The 27,125-nt window shown below is 35.3% G+C and overlaps 1 protein-coding gene across 1 annotated transcript; it reads left to right on the top strand.

The window, feature by feature from the left end:
• The first annotated feature begins 147 nt into the window (after positions 1-147).
• On the top strand, positions 148-26,560 carry NUP37 (nucleoporin 37). Its single transcript, XM_013948027.2, has 10 exons — positions 148-227; positions 1,585-1,796; positions 3,628-3,752; positions 4,731-4,803; positions 11,054-11,148; positions 22,508-22,598; positions 24,356-24,537; positions 25,071-25,121; positions 25,507-25,600; positions 26,323-26,560. Exons 2-10 carry the CDS (start codon positions 1,641-1,643, stop codon positions 26,434-26,436), a joined length of 981 nt encoding a protein of 326 aa, XP_013803481.2. The 5' UTR covers positions 148-227; positions 1,585-1,640; the 3' UTR covers positions 26,437-26,560.
• The last annotated feature ends 565 nt before the right edge of the window (positions 26,561-27,125 follow it).

Raw genomic sequence — 27,125 nt, 5'->3', positions numbered from 1 at the left:
CGTGACTAGAAGGACAGGGCCGCCAGCGCAGCTCAGGCGCAAGGCGGTTAGAACCCGTAACTGCCCTCCCTGGCGGTTTAAATTTAAATCCTCCGCAGCTGCCTAATGAGGGCGCGCGAGCCGTTGACCCGGAAGCAGAGGGCTGCCGGCACCGGGGGTGGGAGGTGCCGCCAGCGGTTGGCGGGAGAGGAGGTTGTGGTGCCGTTGGGCGCTGTGGGGCCGGAGAGGTGTGTGCGGGGCCTCGGCGCTTCGGCGAGCCGGGGGTGGCCGGCCCTGGGCGGGGGGCGGCTTGGGGTCTCCCCCGGCCCGGGAGCGGGGCTGGGGCGGGCGCGGCCCGGGCTCTCGGGCGGGAGCAGGTAGCGTCGTGGGACGCGCCTGGCAGCCTCGCTCGGTGTTGGCCGCTGGGCCCCGGCGAGGAGAGGAGAGGAGGGAGCAGCGGGCGGCTGGGGGGGCACCCACACGGCTCAGTTGCCGGAGCTGTGTTTCCTTAAGGAGCTAAGTTTGATAACATCGAGGAGACTTTGAATTAAACTGGTCTGGCGGTCTATGTTGGTGCGATATCTTAAAGGCAGAAAGCTGCAGCTGAGGTTAAAATTTGGTCTCAGGAGAAATACAGCTGTATAAATGACCTGGCTACAGTATCAGTATGGTGGCTTGTCGTCTTGCTGAATGACAAAAAGATTGCAACTACTAAGAGCTCTTTTGTGTCTTGGTGATGCCCGTGAAAAACCTGGGTGGTTCCCAAGCAAAAAAATCAGTCTTTCGTGCTGAGACCTTCAGACTGCTTACTCAGCAAAACCTGTCAGGGATCTCAAATATAAAGCTGTTTCTACACACTGTATAATTAAAGGTGTGGTTTCCCTAAAGGCTAGAACTAATGGAAGTCTGTCCTGGGGCTGGAAGGGATGATTCTGTGTTCAGTCGTGTATCTCGGCTCCTCTTGTACTAGCCCAGGAACCCAATTTGCTTGAAAACTGGTTGAATACATTAAAGCAGTAAGTTGTAGACAGGCAGACTTTTCTTCTAGCTGATAACTAACTTTTTCTGTTAGAGAGGAAGTACAGAGGCTCTGTCTGCAGTTGGGTTGGTTTAAGTCATGAAACCATATTTTTAATGCTCTGCATCACAGTATTCTCATTTACAGTTGTGCAACTCTGATTAACTCTGCTTTTAATTAGACACATACTGTCCTTTAAAGGATGAACTATAGAATAGAGTTTGAAGGTAGTGATGCATCATTTGTTGTCCTTCAGTTGAAAACTGAGCAGTTCTATGTGTGACTTTTCTCGTCTGTGCAGTGACTTAATCTCCCAGTGCTTTGTTTTAGTGCTGATTGTCAATAATAGCAGAAAAATTGCCATTATTGCTTCTGAAGTCTGTAGAGACAGCTTTGAATGTATGTAAGTGGGTTAGTTAATCTCTTGATTGATGGAATTACCTGCTAAATCTAAATATACTGAGCTTAAATACGGCTTTTGTTCTTTTTAAATATGGTATTACAGGGAAATTTGATTTGTGCCACAAATACTTTTGTCTTTCTTTATGCAAATGTGTAATGCTTGCCTTTTCAAACTTTATATGTAGGTATATAGGTCTTCATCCTGTAAAAGACATCGATATCCTGATTTAGTCCACTGAAAATGAAGCAAGATTCAATTAGAAATGCTGCTTACACTGTGGATTGTGAAGATTATGTGCATGTGGTAAAATTCAATCCATTTGATAGTGGAGACACATGTTCCCTAATTGCATATGGTGGCAATAATTACGTAGTTGTTGGGACTTGCAGATTTCAGGTCAGTTTGTGTTATTGCTGAGATTTTTATTAGTTGCTTCCTGAAACTCTACTTTTCCAGCACATCTGGTGCACGAAGACCCAAGCTGCTTTCCTGTTTCCCCCCACTTCATTTTGCCAGGCAGTCTATTACCTTAATGAGCCTAGACTATTTGTTTTCTGAGAAAATATGTATTTTGTTTATATGTATTTTATACAAGTTGGTATAATTGAATAATGGACAGTACACTGTGAGATTACCATTCTGCTGGTATAAAGTTGTTTTTGAATAGATTGCAATGAAACAGTAGTATGCAATCCCATCTGTATTGTCTCTCGGAAATGTTAATGACTGCTACCTGGTAACTTAGGCAGACAGCTTTGAAATATATAGCTTAACATTGGCTGTTCATTGTGCAAACCATTCTTTTTTTGTCACCATCAGCTCCTTTTTTTGCACACTTAATATTATTCTCTGTATGTATGCTATTTAGTTTTAACTCTCTTCTAAGACTTTCAGCTTGCCTGAAAAACAGCAAAGATTATGACTGTTTTGAAGCTATAATTAAAATTGCTGTATCTTTTTTTTTTTTGTTTAAGGAAAGACTGTAGAAAGTAATTGCTTAGAATATATTTATCTTCCAGACCTGTTTTGCTTTTGTTTTCCTTTGGATCTCTAACAGATTGTTAGAAACCAAGATATGTTTTCTTACCTCATAATTTTTTTAGAAACATGTCATGGAAGCTTTTAAAATTAATACTGTGTACTGTATATTTTTATCCTGTATAAGATTTTTTTTTAATGAGTTTTTTGTGACCTAGGTGCTTGAAAATCAATAGGAGAACATTCTTGTCTTTGGAATCTACTTCTAAGATTTTTTCTTTTTCTTGAACTCACTTCTCTATTGTACAATATTATTTTTGCACTTAAATATCTGACATAACAGTATAGCTGGTCTTTTATTGTTATTCCTCAAAGTGTTATGGTTAGAAATTTTCTGAAAGGTACCTAATGCTATACAAAAAACCCTGTGCTCTGTATTGCCCTCTGTCATGTTTTTGGTGTAGGTCTTGAAAGGGGACATAATCTAAAACTTTGACAACCACTGGTACAAGGTATTTTTTCTGTAGTTCTCATATCCTCTCTTTCCTTCCACATTTGGAGTTATTGTGTTTTGAAGGAATATAAGCTTTTTTTTTAGAGGTCACCTGCTTCACTGAGTCCCAACTCTTGTCTCTTCTTTACCACCATCCAGTGTGCTCACCTCTGGGGAGAATAGACAAGGCAGTAGGTATGGACAAATTAGATGTAGTTAGATGTGTTTCTAGTACTTGCTGTTTGAAAAATGTTGTTCTGGAAGGGACAGAATTATTCCATATTGCAAAGTGAACTTGGAGAGAGGACAGCCTAAATGACATGCTTGCTTTTGTTCTCATTGTTTCTTTCAATTGCAGTGTGTATTTTCTTATCACTCTGTTATCAATGGCTTTAATTATATCTAAGTAGGTATTACTTACCCAAAGAATGGGCTCAGTGTCTTTGTAGCTTGATTCTCTGACTTCTGTGCTCTGCATTGTACTGGGGCCTGAGACCAGCAATCATTTCATGTTGTTTGGTTGGGTTTTGGGGTGTTTTTTGTGTTTTAAGTATTTACATATTTTCAAGTAAATTCTTTCTTTATGTTCCAAGTTTTCACTGTGAAGGGGTTACAATCTTACAATCTCTCTCTCTTTTTTTTTTTTCCTTTTTTAAGTAAATCTAGCTTATAAGCCTTTCAATTTTTTATCAGTCTGAATTGTTAACAATCACAAAGGCACTGTTTTGGATGAGCTAACTTTAATATATCCTATAGGAGGAGGATGCTGAAGTGGAAGGGATGCAGTATAAGACACTAAGAACATTTCATCATGGAATCCGAGTTGATGCCATAGCATGGAGTCCAGAAACTAGACTTGATGCTTTACCTCCCCAGTTAAGGTATTTAAACTAGATGAGTACCATAAATCCTCATCTCCTGTTTGCCCTAATTCCTTAATATTGAACTAAGTTTAAAGCTTTTGGGTGAAATCTAGCTCTGTAGAAATCACTGGCACAGTCTCTGATCACTTCACTAGAACAACGATTTCATTCTTAAGGTAATCCTTGTTTTGTGTCCTATCCCCTCGCCCCCCGCAATTGAACCAGTGGTAAATACTTTTTTTTTTCCTCTCTCTGAATTCATTATTTTAATGGTGTTTAAAATATAGTTAGTCCTTCATATGTCTGTCAAGAACTTAGGAACTTTGCTGTGGATGAAACTAATGTAATGTCCTGTCCCTTATAAAGTGGCATGTAATGTTCTGTGTAGTACAGGCTGTGTTTAGGAGCAAGGCTGATGCAATTTGTGAGACCAGTTGAGGTGTAAGTCTAGAAAGGGGGCAAACTGTTAAATATGTGCTTGACAAGAATTCAAGTGTTCTCAATAGCTTGTAAGCATCATCAAAATTCTCATAGTTGTTTATTGTAGCAAGCTATATGTTTGTATAGTCTTTTGTTTAAAATATATTAAAAAATGGCTTATGGACTTATGTTTAGGAATCTTAAAACACTGATAATGAGGTGAAACTACCTCCAAGGTAAGTTTCAGTGGCAGTTATGAGACCTTTCAGTTAATTAATAGTTGGTTCAGATTTAGCTTTGTATTAAAAAAAAAAAAAAAAGGCTTGTGTTTCCTTCCATTTAAAAAGCATTCTTGCCATTCATACATCCTGTGCTATAGATAAGCTCCAATTACAATTTTGAATGCTTGCTGCCAAACAATTAGATAAATCAAAAGATAAATTAGAAATTTTATCAAAATATTAATTTCCTCTTGAATGTCAGTTTTCATCTTTAACTTGGTGTGGAAGTCTGATAAAGAGGCTACCGTATCAGTGCTAGGTGACAAAAGAGCTTTTCTGTGTGCAATGGTTCTAGATTTTGTACTGCGGCTTCTGATAGGAAGTTAAGGCTATTTACTTCAGACCTGCAGGACAAGAATGAATATAAGGTAAGGTGATTTTAAACTACTTAAACAACTGTTGTTGTTGTTTATTCTTTTACTGTTTATGTTAAGCAACTAAGCTGATTTTAAATGTTTTTTCAGTCTTTAGTGGACTGTAATCTTTAACTGCCCATCTGTCCCATTTCAGCTAATATCCTGCATGAGATAGATCATGAAAGTGTTACAGATCCTATATCTGTCATCTCCAGGGAAGATCACTGTGTTGTATATACTTTTCTTTCTTTAAAAGTGGGAATAACATTAATAATCTGCTATACAGTCTTTTGATTTAAAAAGTATTTATGTAACAATTTAACCCAATTTTAGAAAAGCAAGTAGAGGCTTATGCATGGTCTAAAATATGCTCATAAATAGAATATTTTACAAGTGAATTTCAAGCACCATGATGGAAAAGGTTCTGTTGCATATGGAGACTGTAAAATTTCATGTACTCTTTTTAACAGCAAGGTTTGCTTATAGGAATCCTCTGTGAGGAAAAAATATTTAGTAAGTTATTTTTGTCAGCAGGGATCTGAAAAGTTGCAACAAAAATCTTTCATACAGTAGCAAATTTAAAGAAGGAATATTGAATTTAACTCGTAATTAAAGCCAGCTACAGAAAACGTGCCCATAGGCTGTCACTTGTTTATTTCTGAAACAGAAATAAAGTAAATGTCTAGTTGAAATACAGTTTTCTTTTCCTTTTCTTTCAGTATGGATGGTAGTGTTCTTAAACTAGTGATATAAATGATATCAGGTCTAGATACTACCTCCGTTCTATAAACTGAAGATTTGTTTTGTTTTGAAGCATCTACATCTTTTTAACCCCTACATCACTCTCATCAATGACTTGGACATGTACATATTCTTCAAAAATCTGCCTTTGAAACAATATCCTAGTCCAAGTACTAATATTAATTATATACTCATGCTAACCAGTTTGAATTTTTGTTGAGGTCTCAGCCAGGAACCAACAAGGATAGTTACTAATTAAAAAAAATAACTAAAAAAAAGTTGGGAGAGCTCCTTCTCGCTTAGTGCTTTGGGATATGATAGAGCCTCTGTCAGTGAGAGTTTTGTATGTAGTATAAAGGGGAAGAGAATTGACATTCCATTGTGTTTTGGTAATGTGTGTTAGTAAGACAATAATATCCATCATACAGAAAGTAAAGGAGCCACAGATGTCACTGTGCGGCCATACTAATAATGGAGTGAATACATAAAGCCATGGCCTAAAAAGTAAAGATGGATATAACTGGAAAATATAACATCTTTTCTTTAGAGAAAACACTTTCTTTGTTACTGCATATGTTTCCCCTACCCATTTCCTTCTTTCATGCTTGATCCATCATCTAGCTGGCTCTCGCCTGGCTTTGCCATCCAGGCGATGGGATAACTGACATAGTTGCAAACAACTTTGGCACTTCTAGCAAAATATTTCTGTAAGTTTTTAAAGTTGTTTGCTTGTGAATTTATGTTTAAATCACTCCTTACCAAAGTGATCTATTTATAGGTATTTATATAATATCTGCAAGTCTCTTTTGATACTGCAGACAACAGGTTTTGATATACAGTTGTGACTTAAAATATTTTAACTTTTTAAAATGTGTATCAAGAAACTTAATATTCCTGTTATGTCTATGGCAATTTGAGAAATTTATATAACTATCTGTAAGCTTACAGAAGAAAAAGAATGAATGGAGTCATTAATGAAAGTGCAAGGGGATGGTTGGATAATGAGTGGAAATAATGTGCAAGAACTTCATGGTACAGGCTCTAGCTGTCAAGTTCTTTCTTTTTTTTTTTTTTTTGGGGGGGGGGGGGTGGATTCACAAGGAACCTGACTGATTTTAGCAGACATTCTGTGAGCAGTCTCTTGACTTCAGTGGACCATGATGCCATGGATGAGTGTTGTTTTTCCCTATTTGCAATAAACATCAAAGCTGTTAATTATTTTTATGAGGTGTTAATTAATGATCAACAAATTCGTGTGATTTTGCATAAAACTGAAAGTGATAGCCATGACAGTTTATAGCTTCCATACCTCTTACTGACCTTCCCGCCCTCCCCAGTTATCTGGTCCATAGGAGAAGGTACTCTTCCGCACCTTTCAGAGCAGACTTCTCTTCATGGCTATACCAGCTTTCAGACTCTTGCACATCGGCGTGAGAAACAGCCCAAGGCTAGAAATTCCCAAGAAATCTGCCTCAATAGGAACTTGTTGCTTCCAGAGAAATAATTAGTATTAAAACTTCACACAAGCATACCTTCGATAATTCATGAGCTTAAGCTTTTAAAATACAAGTTCAAAGATGCAAGCTTATTCTGATGAAGAAATCTAGTAAGATGTTTATTATTAAATTAGAATTCAATTACAAACAACAGACACTTAAAATAATAATCATTTTGAATATACCTGATGAGACAGTTCTTTTCTAGTTTATTTTCAATATATGATCCAGAAGAGTAAACAGGGCAACTCAGCAGCACAGTCTACTGAATGCTGTTTTTTCATAATGGAATTTCTGTGATGGGTTACTATTTTCCCAGTTCTGGCAAGGTTTTCCTGACTTCTGGCCAACACAAATGAAACTTGCATTTCTAATTCAGGGGAATTTATTATGCAGTAGCTTTGATTGGATACCTAGAAACAAGTCTGAAATGCTGCTTTCCCTTTAGGGTGACAATTATTTTTCATGTAAAAAGGTTCTTCAGCAAATAGATTCTTCCACCTTTAGGACTTCTTCCTGTATGAAACGCTATTACTTGCTTTTGCAATAGAAGTTTATAATTGTAAGTTCATTGCATAACACTTCAGAATATTTTTTTTATGATAGGGAGCATGTGTTGAATTGCTATATCATCTGCGGTCTCTGCACACATTGGACACAAGAATGTGGTATTTAGGCTGAGCAGCCCCAGCTTTATTTACTAGCAATTTAGGAGTTATTTTGCCCCAGAAGGAAACAAGCAATCACAGTATCTTAATTAATCAACTCCTGTTCATATGAATAAGCTACTGAAGTGTCTATTGAAGCAGAAAAAAGGATCATAGAGTTTGATTTTTGTCAACTGAAGATATAGAGGAGCAGTGCTTCTTCATTTTTGACACTAAGGAAGACTAAAGATCATTTGGCTCTTAGGCAATACTGAAAAGAAGTTTTGGCTATTAGCTTTGTTCATGCCAAGTCTATCACTGGACTTAGTCTATGAACTTCATTCAGAATGTACTGAGACTAAGGAAAGAGTAAAAATTCTTACTGTTAATGCATCAGGTTTAGTCTAATGTTAAAAATAATCAGAAAACAGCTAGAAAATATATACTTTTACCTAATAGTAAGGATCTCATTAGTGAAAGGGAAGAATGTGAACTAGTGTGTTTATATTGATGAAGATGATGGGGGTTTTTGTTTGTTTTTTCAAAAAATGGGGAAAATAATTTCTCAGGGTAGTCATCTTAAATTTCTTAGAGCTGATGATTATTGTCCTGTATGCTTTTTGACAAGAAAAAAGTAACACCTAACTCGGGTCTAAAGTATTTGCAAATCTCAGATGTTCACAAATTCTCAATTAGCTGTATTCGAATTGATTTAATAAATAAGCTTGATATACTAGTTTCCTAGTAACATGCAATTGGAACCTCAAGAAAAACTGTTTCATAAACCTGGGCTTGAAATTCATGATGAACACATGGGAGACTCTGGTCCATTGTGTAGTGAATACTTTACACATGGGATTTTCAGAAGAGGTACAAAAATGTTCAAATACAACTGAAGGAGGTATGTGATTACAGTTAAAATGGAATCTCCGAATGTTTTGTCTTTTATAGTAAACAATTAGTATGTTACTTCTGGAGGGATATACAGAGTAATCTTACTCTGGTTTCTCAGTGGAAAAACTGTCTTGATGTAATTATCATCAATGAACTTCAAGCATACTGAGTTTTTCATTACTTTGTCAGCATTACTAATCCAAAATTCATGGGTTGGATCAAGCCCAGAACAACAAACACAAGGTAAAATATGACCAATAGATCTTCCTGAAATCTTTTCTTCTTTTTGAGGTTTTCATTTCATTTCATTTGAGGGAAATGTATTGTGACTTCTTTCTCCCTTTTCCTGCTTCAAATTTTGTTTAATAGAAAGCATATTTCATCAGAACTGTGGAAGTAAAATGAGGCAAGAATTTCAGAATGCTGAAAACTTTCAGAAGGCTTGCGTTTCTGTCTGAGTAATTTAGTATTGTTTAAGGATGGATTAGTTTTAGTATAATCCACTATGTTTTATTAAAATAGTAGCTATTGGAAAAAATTTCTCTGGCCGCTGAAAATGTTTCTCTAGTCAATTGACTAGGCTGTCATAAAATTTTTGGAGAAGGGACTTAACTATTGTGCATGAATTACAAATTAGTTTTGGTCAGTTGTGTAGCTCTTTTGAGGAGCAAATATTCTTAGACAGCAGATAGCTTGTTTGCCTTTCAGAAAGCTGTGGAAATGGTGGGTTTCATTCCACCTTGTTTTTCTCTGCAACCTCTCCATGTCATGCTGTTATCCAGATGATGTTTTTCGTTTCTTTTTCTGGTACCTTGCTGGTAAAACAAGAGCAGCCATACCTTGAGACTTAATCTGTGGGGCTGAAGGGGATAGAACAGTAGCAGATATAACAGTTACACATGCATATTTGGTTTTCTATCATAAAGTCCATACATGTTGTTAATGAGAAAAAACATGTATAGATCCTCAGATTCAACAACTGATATCTTAACTAGATACAAATTTTCTGATGTGACCAGAGATGATTTAATCTTACCTAGACTTCACATGAACAAATTTTGAAGTATTTCAAACTTTGACAAGACCCTAAATGAGAAGAGTTTTGCGTGCTTACTTAATGCTGAATGTGTATAAGTTCTATAACTCGGTTTTAGTATTTTAAGTTATTTTAAGCCTTTAAAGATTACTGATATCTGGAGATAAATATAAAGCACTGACATGGAATTGATACTAAAAATACATCTTGCTATTTTGGGCAAGATAGCTGAAAAGTCTTAAATATATATTTTAAAAAAATTATCCAACTTTTAATTTTGACTAAAAAACTGTGGGATTTGTATTTATTCAGGAAAGCTATGCTGTTAAGTTGGTTTTCATTATGGATAAATTTCAGTATTTTGAAACAAAAAATATCATCATTAATGAATTTCAATCCAGAACAGTAATGTTCACTTTGAGGTGACTCCGTGTTTACTGATACAACTGTAAAGGTTTGCTTTTGACTGGCCATTCGCATGTATAGTCACACTATGGGTGCTTATATCCTATTATTTGAGAATGGATTATCTTAATTTCCCAGTAAGAAAAGTGTTCGCTGTACTTCATTTTCCATCATCTTCAGCACAAGAGCATATAAAGCAGAGAGCACAAAGCACAGTGTCTGTTCCTCTCAAATCCTTAATAGAAATTGTGCTTGATTACTGAAGAGAAGCATGTTGTATGGCTTACTTGTTGTTTACCTACTGTTGCTTTCTCAGTTTTCATTTTTTTAAAGCCTTTAGCATGCATCATCCTCTGTGTTTCCTCTCCTTTCATTGAGACTTTTTTCACTGCTTTTTCTAAAGGCAGCCTTTCAGTCCTTTGCTATCTTTAATGAACATTTCTTAAGCAATGTGTGTGCTGACTGCTTGGGGAAAAGGCATATACCAGACAAGTGACTGGTTTATTGCTCCCTCAGGAAAAAACACTCCTGTGGCTTGCAGTAATTCCCAGTAAGAACATACATCAAGACTATCATTCAGAGATAAGAGTTACTAATCAGTAATCAGAGTTCTTTAGAACTGCGTAGACCACGTGCACATTCACTTCCTGCCCATTCTCCTGTTTCTTTCTGTGATTTATCATCTACCTTCAAAATTCAATGGCTGAAAGGAAGACAGAACAGCTCTGGTGCCATCCACTTATCTCTGTCAAGCAAGAACATCAGTCTAAGCTCTATGGTAATTACAAGGAATAGCAGGTCTGTTCACCTACAGTATGAATGTTCCCATGAATTAGGCCTCTTAAAGAACGTCAGTTACTGATAAATAACATGTTTGGCTTTTTTTTTTTCCCCCCTCACTTGTAAAATGATAGCTTCATTTTACTCTCATACATCTTTCCTTTAGTGGGTCTATTAAATACATTGCAGACTGTTGGAACAGTCAGCTCTGTTACTTTTATCTTAATGTTACAATTTTTTTATTTCTTTTTTCTGGTCGATAGGCATTTGATGGCCACTCAGATTACATTAATGATCTGGTGTTTGCTCCCAAAGAAGGTCAGGAAGTTGCAAGTGTGAGTGATGATCATACCTGCAGGTATGTATTTTGTTCAAAATATCACTGAAATAGTGCTGTGGGTTTTTTATGTTCTCTTCTGTCTTGGAATTACATACAATATCATTTCCCCCTGATTGGGACAGAAATAAGAGGCCCAAGAATAGGAGACGCAGGACACAGCTCAGCACTGTGGACTGTACAGACTTTCCATTCTGTAATCAGATGAGTCAAGTTTAAAACCAGTATACCCATGTGAACTTGTTAGCTTACCCAAATTTATTAGCCTTGCTAGTAGATTACATAGCCTAAGGACAGTACCATACTAATACAATGGTGTACTGGTAGTTCGTAATACTGTATAATTTTGGTTGTTCCAAAGCAACATATTTAAGTTCTGTTTGCAACTGAAAGTAAAGGGGAAACATGGTTAAATACTTTGAAAAACACTGATTAAGGTTTTGTAGGACAGGAGGTTGTTTTTTCTTGTCAAAAGGTTCCACCATACTCTTCTTGTAGTGCATATGAATCCACAGAGCTGCTATTCTTCATCCCTCCAATGCAGCTCACCGTTGGGGAGAGCAGGGGAGCTGCTGTGCAGTGTTAGCAAGTCATTGTAATAGTGGTAAGAGACTTTTGAAAAAGCGTCATCTTTGACTTTTCTTTGGGATAGCTTGGCTCAATTAAGGAACTGTTTTAGTTTTTCTGCGATTATATGGGTTATCTATTTGCTCTTTGAAGTTACCAGCTTATAAATTCCTATATAAATAAACAGGTAATGCTTAGAAAAAAAAACTTCATTGTTTTTTAGATGAGCTTAAAAAAAAAAAAGGAAAAGCTCTTCTGTTTGAAGCAAACTTCTACCTGCCAAGAGAGAAGGGAATAGCTTAGAGATGGTTATTCTGTGTATGAGATTTTCTAAAAGGAAGATCATCAGCTGGTATAAATCAGTGTAGTGGCTTTAGCTGAGTTACTTTATCTTAAATGAATTGAAAATCTGAAAGGCCTGTGGATTTTTTTTTTTTTTTTTTTTTAAATACTCCTAGGGAACTCAGAAATATTACTTTGACAAGTAGGCAAACTTTCTATAGCTGTCCTGTCTCTCTTCCCAACAAAATCATTAGGAATGAGTAATAGAAATGTATGATTTATTCCAAGTTCATTCTGATTTATTTCCTATCCTTGATTTTTTTCATTAAATCTAAACTAATACTGTATGTTTCTTTAGCAAAGAGCTGTTTGAATGTTTTTTTAATGAAATGCTCAGTGTTCCTGGGATGAAAGAGATCTGTTTTAAAGCAATAGTCTACTTGATACTAAATTAAAAGGAAATAAAAATGATACAATTAATGTATGCTATCAAGATTTGAACTTAGTAATTTTGAGTAACTTTGAAAGACATTTTATGCAGTAAACCATGAAGTCTTTGGTTAAAAGACATGGGAAATAAGTAGGATTTTTTTTGGCTACTTGAGTTCTTATTTTTTCCATTCATGCATGTGGAGCATGAAGACTTTTTTTATTGAATTTAAAGGTTACACTTTCAAAGGTAATGGAAAATGCATTCCCTGGGACTTACCAAAATCATTCCTTACTGTGTAATTTGCTTCAGCAATAACGTAAGAAGAGGAATAATTTTTCTGTCTGTACTGAATTTCTGTCCTGAATTTTTTTTTTCTCAGACTACATCATCTGTTAATTCCTTTGGAATGAAGTACTTGAACAATTAGTACAGGAACACACATTTTTCAGTATTTGCATATTGCTCTGTTAGAGTTTCATTTTTAGGTCTTAGTAATGACATAGTTAATGTTTCAGCATACAGATATCGCAGAATATACACAAACTTCCTTAGATCTTTCCTGGCTTTCACTCAGCAGTAAGGTTCCTTTAGATATCTCCACTAACCTTACATAACATCTCAGACATGGGTTTGGTTGTTTCTTGGATGGAAGACAGTCAGTGCAAGTTGGATACTGCATGAAGAGACCATGGTAATATATTCAAAGATGTTTTTCCATTTAAAATGTTACTATGGAGTTCAGCAATTCTTGCTGTTTCTTGCATGTAGTCTTTGTAGATCTAGTTGGTCTTGCAACACCAGACTCTTCTTCCCAGCTGCAAAGTAGAACTGAACTAAAAAAACCCTTTTGTATAAGAATAATTACAGTAGCCATCTGTGTTAGGTAGCTGAAATAGATGTGCTATGTATATTCATAGACAAGAGGAGAGGTGTTCGTGTATAACTCCTGTGATTCTCTACTCCTAGAATCTTAAAATTGATAAACTTAGAAATACTGTTTGTCTGAAAGAAGGCACCTTTAGAAGATGCGTAAAACCCATCATCTTGCAGTTATTCACAATTATATTTATATTAAAGATCAAAATTCCTCTAGCTAAAACTGTATTTGCAAAGTCAATTGAAAAATTCAAATTCTGTGTCTTAAATATTGTATCTTACTTTCTTAATTTTGTCCCAAGGATGGCTGTATTCCAAGATGGATGAAGCTGTTCATAAGCATATAGTTAATACATCTTTGGCAGGATACTGTCCATTCAAAATTTGCTTTTTTTTATACTAGAATATAAAGTAAACTGATGTTGATGGATAGCTGCCTATATTTCACTTTTTTATGCATTTCATAATTGCTTTAATCTTTCATAAAAATTGTAAAGAATTTTTAAAGTTTGATTGCAAAATTTAAAGAAGGTAAAAACTACTGTTAAATTATTAGTTTAACAGAATTTTAGTCATGTCATGCATGTACAAGATAGAGTACAATTTCAATACATATAAATAAAACTAAACATCTTGTGTTGTGCATAAAGAATTCAGATCTGGGATATTTATACATTTCTGCTGAGAGCCAGATGTGGTCATAGCAGTAAACAAAAGTAAACTTGCTCTTGAATCTAAATCTAATTGTTTTGTTTCAAATTGACTTGTTTTTTCATGATATAACTCTTAATTTTTTTATTTGTTTCAGTTGCACATAAATACTTTATAGATTTTTTGAAACTGAAGTCATTTGCTTGTCTGCTTCCTGGTATATTAAGAGCATGTTTAATGAATAGGAAAAGATCTTTTACAGTAGCTTAAAGGAATATTTCATTTAATTTCTTAATGTTGTTGCAGCATTATACACGTCTTTGAATGTTTGCCTTAAGTGTAGGAACACACACAAACCACTTTGCTAATGAGAACTATATTTGCAACTCCCTGTGCGCCACTCTTTCTTTTTTTTAAAAAAAAATTTGTTGTTGGCTCTCTTCATTATGATTTGGAAGCACAATATAGGAGGCTGCAGGGATTCAGAAGTACAAATCATTTTGTTCTGATACTTAATAAAGCCTCTGCAAAAAGAACATAGAAAATGTTTGGAAAACAGCATGAGCTTAACAGACCACCCCTCGGCTGTTAGTAGTTCTTGCCACTATCTAATGTTTCTTGAATTATTTCCGGCTAAATACCCTGTTAAAAATCACTACTTTCCCACTCGTGCTAAAAATTAAGCTCTGGCTGCTAAGATGCTGGCTGTCCTGACCAGACTGCTGAGATGGGACTTGAACCTGATTGATGCTACCTCATACCCCATCCTCATATTGAACTAAAATTTTTTTACTGTCAGTGTCAGGCCCTTAACAGCGGCAGCATGTGACTCTGTCATGGTCTTCAAGTCATCAAGTGCTGGATTGGCTTCTGTGTTGTTTTTTTGTTTTTTGTTTTTTGTGTTTTTTTTTGTTTTTTTTCGTTTTTTTTTTTTAGGATTCACCTTTGTTTTTATTATTATTAATTTTTATTTTTTGAACTACAACATCTTGCTCTCACTTTCTCTCCTTTTTGTGTAACAAAAGAATACACAGTTGGCACATTTGCTGCTTCATCTGAATGTAGTCACTATTTGACTCCTTTGAGTTCAGTTAACGACTGTTCAGTTACTTATGCCGTGGCTCGTGAAGCTTCATTTTAAAAAAAGGACTTTGAATTTATTTATCAGTCACTGACAAGTTCAGTCTTCTATGTTTCACGTATCACAAATGCCTGTCCATCAAAAGGTTAGATTTTTCTCCCTGGACAGAGTTGATATCCCTGGAAATTAAAATTAGAGCCCCAAAATTTACTGCAGTGTGTTTTGTCTTTTTCGTAGGGATTTTTTGTGTTATTTTTGTCTTGGTTATTTTGCTTACAACTTTTTTTTTTTTTTTTTAGACAATATGAATAAAAGCAAATGGTGACTCTTGTTCTTTTTTTTTTTTTTTTTTTGTCATATATTCTTTAATCTAGTGCTAGCATATGTTGCTTTTGGATGTTACCTTGATAGTTCAATGAATGTTTCAGTCTTTGGCTGTGTAGACAAGTTGCCATTCTCGTTTATTGCTGCCTCCAAAATTCTATTTTATTAGTATCTTTCCCTTCTTAGGGATTTTTGCCAAGATTTCCACCACCACCCCCCCAAAAAAAACCCTGTATCTTATTTCATGTTATTTTATCTTTAATCTGATTGTTGTGATATAATTCCCCAGTGTCTCTTCATGTAAGAAATGTCATACAAAAATATTTATCCTTTCTAAGGAATGCTGATAAACATTTATCAAGCTAGCTATGCATTGTAATTGATTAAAGTAAAGGAGGGCTTTGGATTATTTTTAGAATCCAGTCTTTGACTTTGCATGCTTTGTGTATGCATCCTTGTATGTCCCCTGAATGCAGTCTTATACAGCTTCTGTTATACTCTATTGTCACTAGGCAAGTATTAACCAGTCTCCTGCTACGGTATCCAGTAAACCTTAAAAAAAGAAATAAAAAAATCACTTCCTGCATCAAATGTTTGGATTGTTATTTCAGTCTGGTCTTAAGTGTGGATGAAAAGGACTTTAATTAGGAAGTCTTCAAAATATTCAAAGAAATTTGTGAAACAGTAGCTGTTTCCTGTGCGGCACAAACTGAAACACAGGCAGTTCCATCTTAATATGAGGAAAAACTTCTTCACTGTGAGGGTGACAGAGGACTGGAACAGGTTGCCCAGAGAGGTTGTGGAGTCTCCTTCTCTGGAGATATTCAAAACCTGCCTGGACGCGATCCTGTGCAATGTGCTCTAGGTGACCCTGCTTGAGCAGGGGGGTTGGACTAGGTGATCTCCAGAGGTCCCTTCCAACCTCAACCATTCTGTGATTCTGTGACACATTATGACTTATGTTGATGATCATGCAATCCTAGAAATTAGTCTAGCCTATAAATTGAAATCATTTCATTAGATTTGTGTGGCAGTTACCTTATATTTTAGAAGCCCACTGGTGGAATTGGAGTTGACTTAGTAATGGTCATCTCAGAAACATTTAGCTTTAGGTCTACATTAGAAACAGCAAGCTGACAGATACCTCAAGCAGCTATTTTTTTCCTTGGTTGAAAGGCTACAACTGAAGTTTTACATTGCATTTTTTACATTTTGTGTAAATGTTTTACATTTACATGTTGCAAAAAAAACCCAAAAAAACAAAAAACTGTTTAGTCACTGGCTTTGTTTCAGATAACTTTAAGGATATTTCAGTGGTAGTAGTATTCATGTATCTCATTCATTTCTGAGTTGCGCCTGTCCCTGCAGTGCATATTAATGACAAACAGCTGAAACGCTTGAGATAATACACATGTAATTTCCTTACCTCTCCCACTTCTACTATCGTGGCAGGTGATAATCACAATCGCAACCCACAGTTTTAGTGAAAAACAGATTGTTACTTGAATATCAAAGTAGGTATCATAAGACGCAAGAGGGAAGATACATGGGTTTTAATGTCAAAAGTTTCTAATGACTACTTCTTTAACATTGACATTTCTTTTGGCCACCAAAAGAAAATGGTGAACATGGGTCAGCTTTCTGAAAGAAGAGTATTTACACATCTCCTATAAGGAGAAGGCTTTTATTTTAATGGTTCAAAAGTATGTGAAGGCAATACCACACAGGCACAAATTTAGAAGCCTATATGCTGAGTCTGGAGCTGGTTTAAGGTAGGTGTGTCTAGTGGGCTAGCGCTAGGCAGCTCAGATAAATTTCCTCTTTTTCTCCAGGTAACTGTTCTTGTGACACCTCTTTTGCAAAGTGCACTAATAGGGAGTTCTGATGCCTGAGTCTGCTCTAGATTCTGCAGTGGGGAACTGTTAGCAGGGAAGCGCGCTCTGATTTATGTATACTTAAATTCTTTATTTTAGTCAGTAAAAGAAAATAAACGGCTAGTAATTACAGTTTATTTTATCTTTAGCATTACATCTCTCTCTCTGTATGAACACTTACAATCTCTTTCCACAGACTGTTTATTAAATAGCCCTGTATATTTACAGTAGGAAAGCAAACAGACTTCAGAAAAGTCCTTCCCTAGGCAGCCTTGTATGTTGTTTCATTAGTTCTTCACAACCTACTCCCATGCTTAAAGAAAACCCTTGTAGAATCCAGGCACTTGCCCTTTTTCCTGAAGGTCACAAAAGTATTCTTAGTGTTAACAGTAGGGTAAAAGGTTTGGATTTTTTTTCTTCTTTAATTCAGTGCACTGCCTTTTTTGGGGAAGTTCACCAGAATATATAGCAGTGTTCATCTCTACAAAACTGAGTTTTTTAAAAACATATATTTTTTGAATCAGTTTTCCCATTACCAAAAAAATAGAGAACAAACTGCAGGAATATGATAGTGTAAACTGAAACAATATAGAACTTTTCATACAAATGCAGTTATTCCATTGGAATTTCTTTCCTCTTGCAAAAGGCAGTCTGGGATTTTTGCAAACCTGAATGGCTAGCACCTGTGCTCAGATGTAATGCAGAACACCATGGACATCTTATACGTTGCCGTTATCATTACTTGGGCATCAATCCATTAACTAGGAGGGGAAAGTGCTGCTTTCTGCCACCCTTTGGCGGGACCAGAATTTTTTTTTGGATATATTTCATCCATGTACCTAGCAGCCTAATTTTGATTGGCTTAGAAAATTTGAGAAGAGTATGCTCTAAAGTGATACTGCTGAAAGCTACTTGCTGTATCATTGATTTATCATTAATAACAATCTTCTCTTTATACCTTAACAAGTAAAACAACTCTTTTCTTATTAATTCTTTTGTTGAGCTGTATACACTTGTTATTATCTGTCCTTTTGCAAGTAATCACCTTGTAGCTGTTCTGGAGCACTGCCTTTGAGTAAAACCAAGATGTTGCAGAATTTGTCTCATTCTTCCTCACTCCCTTTCATCTGAGTTATCACTTGGCTTTTTAATTATGTTGTCACTCCTGCTCTCTTCCTGAGGAGCACTGGTGCAACTTGCAAGCTGGATTTCTACAGTTCCACTTCATCCCGCTGTTCTTTCACGTCCCACCCCATATCCTCTTCAGATCTTTGGTAACCACCTCCATATGGACTTGGCAGAAGATCTGAGACATGATCAGTGTTGGTTGTATTCTCCACGGTATTAACCAATCTCTGCATTTCTATTTTCATTTTGTGAGCTCTTCCTCTCCTTGATCCTTGTGCTCAATGAGGGATGAATTTGTTCTTTATCATGTGATCGCTGTAACTGGACTCTTCCTTCTCCTTAGTCCTTTAAGCTTTTCAGGGGAGATAGGACTTTTTCATGGTTGATTTTTTGCTTTCCTCCTAATTCTCTGCAGTCATGCAATCTGATATGTAGAAAAGCACGTGTTCATGCCTTCTTACCTTGTCTTGTATTGCTTTGGCTAAAAATATCTTCACTATAATTGTTTTGTATGTTCATTTGCAATGTTTGAAGGTGCATGAACACAACATCTCTCAAATAACTTTGTTAATCTTCCTTTCTCCATGTCTGGTGGAGATACAAGGAAATTTCACAATGGAATAGTTAAGTCAGATATTATAAGAAAGCTTGTTGGACATTTTTAAGAATAGGTCAGACAGTAATTGTGAGTAATGGCTTAAGTATAGTTGTTCCTGCTTTGTGGTAGGGAATTGTATTAGTCAAGGTTTCTTCTAGTTCACAACTCTGCTCCACTTTCCCCCCCACCCCCCCTTAAGGAGTGTTGCAAATCTTATGCTGAAAGAATTCTTTTTTTCACTTCTGACTTATGGGGATTTGAGAAGTCTCTGAAGGTTACAATATGTTTTTGTTCTTATATTGTTCCCGATTATGATTTTTTTTTTTTTGTTAGAATAATTCAGTATTCAGAAAGTTAGAATATAAAATAAGGGTAATCTCTGCTGTCACAAGACAGATTTTCAGATAGTCTAATGAATACTTTGCCAACTCTAATAGAAGTCATTGTGTGAAAAAATCACTGTACATGTGCAGCATGTCATCATCCATATTTATGCAGCCTACATAAAATGTAGTTGTTCCAATGTAATTAGAATATTTCTGTACTTTGAGATAACTGTAGTTGTCATTTATTTGTTAATCATAGGATGCAAATAATGAAATATTGATACATTTCTTCAATGGCATTTGCACGTGTCCGTAATTTTGTATTAGTTTAAAGGTTGAGTACTGCAGCATCTAATTTCTCATTCCTTAGTTATCTAGAAATTAATGAATTCACTGAGCAGATTACTTATTATTTCTGAGGTTTTCATTATTCAAACTTTGACCTTTATTTGAACTTTGGTTATTCAGACTTTATTTCTTAAAATTTATTGTGGCAGCTTTTTTAAGCCCAATAACAACTCTGTACAACAACTTTTGGGAGGAGGAGGGGGAGAGGAAAGAGTGTGACACTGTGCAGGGTGACAAAAAATTAAGGAAATTGGAGAAAAGTGGACTTTAGTTTGCTTTGGTATAAAATCATAATCATGTTAGTAGAGCTTCATAAGCGTGCATGTTCTGCAATATTGGAGTAGGAAAATAGAAGGATAAGAAAAAAGGAGAATGGGAGACAAGGAGCTCAAACTTAATAGATTGATTTACATAAAAGGAATGTGGAGAAAATGGGAGATTTTATTTTTCAACATCTGCAACTGAATTGGTTAAGATTTCTGAGTAATTGAGTAACTGAAATCCAGTTTGGCTAAAATTTTGGTTTTTGCACATTTGTTACTTGTGTTAGTCACAGTAATACTAAAAAAGAGTTAATTGAATACGTATGTAACTATAAACTGCCATAATAACATGGACTTCATGCATTCAGTCAAGGATCTATTTTGATATATATTGCCTGTTTATTTGCAAAACTAATTGATGTTATGTCAATATGATGTTATATCAATAAAGGAAGTAAGAAAATACAAAAGAGCGGTATTTATACCTTTTTTTTCCTCTCCTATAGGGTTCATTACTAACAATCTTACCATTCTGGCAAAATAAGAGATACAAACTTGGAATTTTATAAACAACAAAGTTAGGGAGAAAGCATGCATTTCTGTCTTAACACCTAATAACCTCCTTCACTTCAGGGAAGGAAACATGATGGCATGCTCCCTTGGTCAGAATGATTCACCGTCTTCTATTATATCGTAATTTTCTCCCTGCACTGTAAATACACATGGAAAGTGTTGATTTGACTTGGACAAATCTACAAGGCAAAATTTCTGGCAGTAGAAGAAAGTATTGTATGTTTCTAAATTACCTAATCAAATAGATATTTCATTTTTTAAACACTTGTCAGTTTTTTGTTTTGCTTCTTTTTTAATAGGGACACAGATCCTTCAAGATTAGAGACCCTGTGAGTTCTACAGGGAAAACAAATATTTGATCTGTTGTGGTTTGGCATAAGAAAATAACATTGTTCATTAAATATTTTTACTTTATTCGGGCATATTTTGTCTAGACTTGTGATTTATTATTTAAGAGTTTTTTGAAATCTCTTTAATATAAAGCTGTAAGCACCCTGGTGAGATATAAACTGGAAAAGTCTGTAGGAAGTCAGCAAAAATGCTCTAGAATAAACAATAATAGTGTGTAGCCCCTCAACTAACTCTAAAAATGAAGAGGAACATTATACTTAAATTTGGCCATTTCTAAGGCTTTGCATGTCTGTGAGGGAGGACAGATATATATATTTCTGTATGAACATGTATATACATACTATACAGACTTGCAGTTGGGGTTGCTGTTCACAACTGTGATATCCTTGTCCTACAACTGAGCTACTGATTTTGTAGGAAGAGAGGCCACTGAAGAGTGGCTGAGATGTAAAATAGCCTCAGTCGTGTTTTTGTTGTGTCTTATAAAATGAGCAGGTTCGTTGCTCATTAACACTCCTGTGGAATGCATCCAGAGAAAACTCACTCATCGTCATACCTAGTGCTGGTGATTCAGCATACTCCTCCCTGTCAATCAGTGTTTACCCAACACTGTTGATTTATTTTATTTATTATTTATTTTTAACTGCCTGATATGTACAGTAGGTGCTTCTAAAGGAAAAGGTTAAACCGAAACATGTGATTTATTTGTTGAAAGCTTGCCAAGGCTTTTTGTGGTCTAGTGTACCTTTGCCACAGATCCTTTTGTTTATCTTAGCTTCATTTTTAGTATCTTATGTTTCCATTACTCAATCTTATCTTTCCAGGAAAAAATGGAAATTCATGTATTTAGACCATGCACTAAAGCATTTTGCTTGTCTGTTATTCTTTTCATGGTAATGTAGATGATTTAAGTTGCTTGGTACTTCACTCTAGTTTGCTTATATCAGCCAGACAAATACTGATCTTCCTGCTTTGTGTTGTCTCACTGTTGTTCGTGGTGTAGCGCGAAGGCTGCAATATTGAGTTAGGAATAAAGTGAGCAGGTATCATCTAGGTTTCATGTCTAGACATCTAACTGGTTGAATTATTTGGATGTTACCCATTCAAACAGAGGTTTTGCCTAGTTTATCGATTTTTAAAATATTATCTTTAATAACATAAACATTAAATTTTGTATGGTATAGTAAGTTGCTGTCATGAAAGTTGTATTTATTATAAAATTTATTATTATAATTTATATTTAACATAATACATTGAAATTCTCTTTGTTCTCTTACAGCAAATGTTAAATAAATTAATACCTGTCAGTCACTTTATTGCCCTAGCAGACTACTCATAAGTACGTGGCTGTAATATCATACTAAATATGAGCTTTAATAATGGGATAACTAGGCAATCAAACCAAAGAAATATTAAACATAGAGAAGAAATACATAATTAGGATTTAACCACATGCATCTCCTGACTTCTGAAGATAATGTTTCTAGTTCTGTGCGTGGTACAGAGGAAGACATCAGCATCCACTGCTTTCATTGACTTTATTCTGAAGTATTAAGCATCTGCAAATTTCATTCTAGGTGTTTTGTTAGTCTGTTTCTTCTTGAAGTGATAAAACATAAATACCACTTTGTTAAAACTGTGAATTTATTGGAGCACTGAAAGTTAATGTATTTGTAGTCAAATACTTTACCTTTTTTTGCTTTAGGGTCTGGGATTTGGAAGGAAATGAGAAGGCCCATTTTGTTTTACGTTCTCCTGGAATGAGTGTTTGCTGGCATCCTGAGGAGGCTTTTAAGGTTGAGCTTTGCAGCTTTTTTCCTTTAAAACAACATGAGGATGTACTTCTCTAAACTGACTCTTTGATGTGATAGTAAGATTGAAGTTTGAGGAACCAGTGTACCTTGTAGCTGCACATTGGTTGGATCTGCTAATGTGAAGTCACTGTAAATGAATTCTCATTTACTCCCATTCTCCTCATCTTACCCTCAATCCCTCACTCCTCCCTTCAAAAATATTCCTTCTTGATTCATGTATCAGTTGTTGATAACTGATCTACTGATTGCGTATTAATTTACAGTTACCAGAGAAAAGTTCAAGTTTTTCTCAGTCTTGATAATAAGGTTCACCAATAACATAAGCTCCTCTAAAGCAAACCAAGTTTTCAAAAGTATCTGTTTTGAAGTTAGCAAGGGATTTTGTTTTGCTCTTGCTTGAAATATGAGAAATATATGCTGAAAAATGAAAAGAAATCAATAGACTGTGATTTTATATTTGTCTGCTGTCCTGGGAAGAATTAATCAGCTGATATATATCAAAGTACTTAGCTTTGTTAATGGTCTAGCCCTTGCAGTCTTGGATTTATTCCTTCTGTTGTACCAATCAATAACTGCCTTAAGCAGCTACAGAAACCACAAATTACCACAAAAACACCCATTTTAACATAGAAAAGCAGTCAAAAAAGTATGAAAATATTTGGTAGCAACAGGGAAGAAGGATCAGTATTCTTATCACACTTGCCACCAATATCCAGTCTTCACTAAGAAAACTGTTGATTCAGGTGGCATCAAATTGAATGTGTTTGCTACTGGGCGACTTAGTTAACACAGTGAACTTACTAGATCAGCCCTAAACTTAACCGCAAAATCTTGAAATATTATACAGATCTACACATATTAGCTTGTCTTTTCCTTGACCCTTATCAGACAGCAGTCACAGTTTTCTTTTAAAGGAAGTCCCCTTCAGAAAGCTAAAGCAATGAGCCTGTAAAGTTGTACTAAAGGTTATTGCAGGTCGAAATGCTTTACTGCACCATGTCCATTAGATTGAAAAGCAGAATGTTTCTGTGACAGCTTTCTTTTTTGAAACAAACTTGGATGTTATTTGGGAGGGTATTTGTTTTGATGCTTCTTTGCCTTCCTTAAGTATTCTTAATGGCCTTCTGAGAGCATCATTAAGAAAAGCTCTTTCATCATTTAATCAGGAAGCTCTTTCTACAAACTACTTGAATATATTATATGGTTGACCCAAAAGATGCTATACAAAATCACTAAGCGTGAATCCAGAGTCTACAGTTACACTGATCAGTATTGTTGTTTTCTTGTACAGCACTCTCTGTCTGTCAGTTCTTTGTACTTGGAAGAGGAGCTTCTTATTTTTAAAAGCATAACCTTTTTTTTATGATTCTGAAAGTACAGTATATCTGTGGTTGAGAACTGGGGTTTCCGGGTGCCAAAATTATATACAAAGATATACTGAAGATGTATATATTGAGATAAAATCATGTAATTATCATATATACTAATTATGTAACAAGTATAGATTAAAATGTGTATATATATATATGTACACACACACATATATATAATTGGAAGGGCATTCAGGAGAATATTTTCTGGTACAATGTGAAAAATTATACTCATTTTAAGTCCAAATATTAATACTTGCTTGCAGATATACTAGGTTTGCTATTAGAGTAGAAAAGCTATTAAGATTCAGTACATGCTAAGAAGTTTACAAAGTTTTATGAGAATGCACTTCTTAATTTCTCTTACAGCTGATGGTAGCAGAGAAGAATGGAACAATCCGATTCTATGACCTGATAACCCAGCAGGCCATTCTGTCTCTGGAGTGTGAACAAACGCCACTGATGTCAGCAGACTGGTGTTTAAAGAATACTCTTAAAATTGGAGCAGTTGCTGGAAGTGATTGGCTAATCTGGGACGTCGCTCGCTCCAGGTATTAGAATAACCAGGAGAGATTTCTCTATTCTCTCCTTAAGTAGTACATGAGGAGATGTGGCCACTTTGTTAATCGCTTAAGTGATAGTGCACTATGTATTGCATCACCTACTCAGTAAATAAATGAAAACTCATCAGGATTTATGAAATCAATACAGACCATTCACTGACATTCCTCATGTTTCATGTTTATTTCTACCAATACACATCTGTAAAAAAAAGTGGTGTTTCTTTTTGTCTTTTTGAGACAGCATCTCTACCGTTTGCATATCACTGTAAGTTTTGTGCATCTGTCTAATTTAATTTTAACTTCTAAATCATACACACAATTACTGAGCCATAAGAAACAGAAAAACTACTTCAGTTTTCCTACACCTAATTGAGAGGTTAGCCACAGGAATGCTCAAGTTTTCTCTCAGCGTTTTCATGAGCAATTTGCCCCTTCGCTGTTTAAATGATATGCCTTTGGTACTTACAGTATAAACTATGGTTGTATGCAGAACAGTTTTTTACCCAAAACATCTGTTTTAGTTATCCACAGGATAAGAGACCTGTCCATGTGGATCGAGCCAGATTATTCAGGTATAAGTGTTGCCTCTATTTTGTATTTTCTCTCTATATAAATATACCTATATGCATTTAGTTGTGAATTTAGGGACCCGGTTCTGTCTCATTTGAATCATTTTTAGGGGGACCCAGTCTATAAGCTTAGTGAAACTTGTGGATGACCAACATTCAGAATGTATGAATAATATTTGCATGAATTTATTCTGTTTCAACAATGTGTATATGGGACTGAGGGTGGTGCATGGTTTAAAACGAGCCATTTCTCTATATTTAATTATCTGGTGTCAGTGGAATATCTGGTGACTTCACACAGATAACGACAAGGGAGAGAACTCAGGTTTGTGTGTGCTTCTGTTAGTCTAATGGTGATATTTGAAAGACACATTTATTTTATTCCTAGGTGGTCCCGAGTGAATGAAAATCTGTTTGCAACCACTGGATATCCAGGAAAGACAACTACTCAACTACTGGTTCATCATTTAGGACATCCCCAGGTAAATTTTTGAATTCAGCTATTTGGATGTAGTTGCATCTGTTCACTTTAAATCAAGCTGGTAAATAGTTACAAGGTACAATTAAAAACTAGGCAAAGCCATCCAGAAATGCTGCTTGGTTTATTTGTGTTGTTTTCTCATCTGTGCTGATGGGAAAAAAAAAGCACACTGCATTTAACCTGTTATTTAACGCATTTTTTTGGTATTTCTAATTCTGAAGAGGCTAAATTAGCTGTTCATGTATTTTTCAGGTTTGAACTAAGTATATTTTAAATTTTTAATGAAACTATATCCAGAGACAATGCATGTGAAGCATAGAAAATGTTTTATTTTTGCTAAAGTAAGCATGCATTTGTAAAAGTCACAGTAAAAATATTATCTCCAAAAATGCTAGTTGTGAGTAAACATAACAGGAAGTAATTTCATTTAAAAAGATTTCTAAGTTTGAAAGTATGCATTTGAAATAATGATAATTGAAATAATTTTTTTATTATGGAATATTTTGGTGTATCTCATTTAATATGTAGCAAGTAGCTGCTGGAACTAGGTAGCAGATAATCAGATTTTTCAGCTTGGATTCCTGTTGTATTTTAACTATATTTGTGAAGGAGTATTAAATCTATTGGGTTTATTTGTTTATGCAATTTGGTATATGTGGTATAGTAATCATTTATATGGTATATTTTATTTATATTTCTTTGTCTGCCTATCTTCTTTTTAAGCCCATTCTTATTGGCACTGCAGCTGTAGGATCTGGTTTGACATGGCACAGAACTCTTCCATTATGTGCAGTTGGAGGAGATCATAAAATTTTCTTTTGGGTGACTGAAATGTAAAATAAACATTTGTTTTGATTATTAAATTTCACACCATAATATTCTTTCTGTAGTAAAACATAAAGGAATTTACTTTGTACTGATATTTATTCACTAAGAGAATAAAAGAACAAAAAGTACAAAAGCTTTTATGTTTGATTTTAGGTTGCAAATATAACAGTTTTCATAAAAACAAATATCATGCACCTGATCCTTGCTTATTTTTCCTTCAAATAAAATGTACAAGGCTCTTTTTAACTTTGTACTTGGCATGAGATGAATTTTTAAGAGAGGTTTTGGTGTTGTTTGGTGTGGGGGGGGTGGTTTTGTTTGTTTTTAAGAAATTATGTATCTGGCCATCTGAGTTGTGTCTCCGCTAAAGCTCAGTTAACACAGTATAAATACTTTGCAATTGTCCATATAGTACCTACAGCAAGCACACCTGCCTTTGCCAAACTTTCCTAGCCACCACCATCTTATAAAAAAGAAATGCAGTAATCTTCTATCATAAAATGTTGTCTGTGAGTCTATTTGCTGAATTAAAATAGTTATCACTAAAAGTGAAGTAGCTAATGGTGTTAGTAATCAGAATCGTAATTTTAAGCAGTGTTATTTCTCTTGAGATGCCAGAGGGCCTCACTTCAAGTATACCAAACAGCCTGTGGGTTTTCTGTTTACAGCACTTTTGTTTCCAGCCTTTTACAGGGAAA

This window comes from Apteryx mantelli, chromosome 1 (assembly GCF_036417845.1).
Source record: "Apteryx mantelli isolate bAptMan1 chromosome 1, bAptMan1.hap1, whole genome shotgun sequence".
In the NCBI taxonomy this organism is placed as follows: Eukaryota; Metazoa; Chordata; class Aves; order Apterygiformes; family Apterygidae; genus Apteryx; species Apteryx mantelli.
Note: the sequence above shows the minus strand (reverse complement) of the source record. Positions and strands in the feature narration are given on the sequence as shown.

What these genes read in the sequence shown, in the direction of transcription:
- NUP37 (XM_013948027.2), top strand. Translation starts at nt 1,641, where the DNA reads ATGAAGCAAGATTCAATTAGAAATGCTGCTTACACTGTGGATTGTGAA. An exon ending in GCTTTACCTCCCCAGTTAAG is followed by an intron (nt 3,753 to 4,730) that starts GTATTTAAACTA and finishes CAATGGTTCTAG; the next exon opens with ATTTTGTACTGCGGCTTCTG. An exon ending in TGGGACGTCGCTCGCTCCAG is followed by an intron (nt 24,538 to 25,070) that starts GTATTAGAATAA and finishes CATCTGTTTTAG; the next exon opens with TTATCCACAGGATAAGAGAC.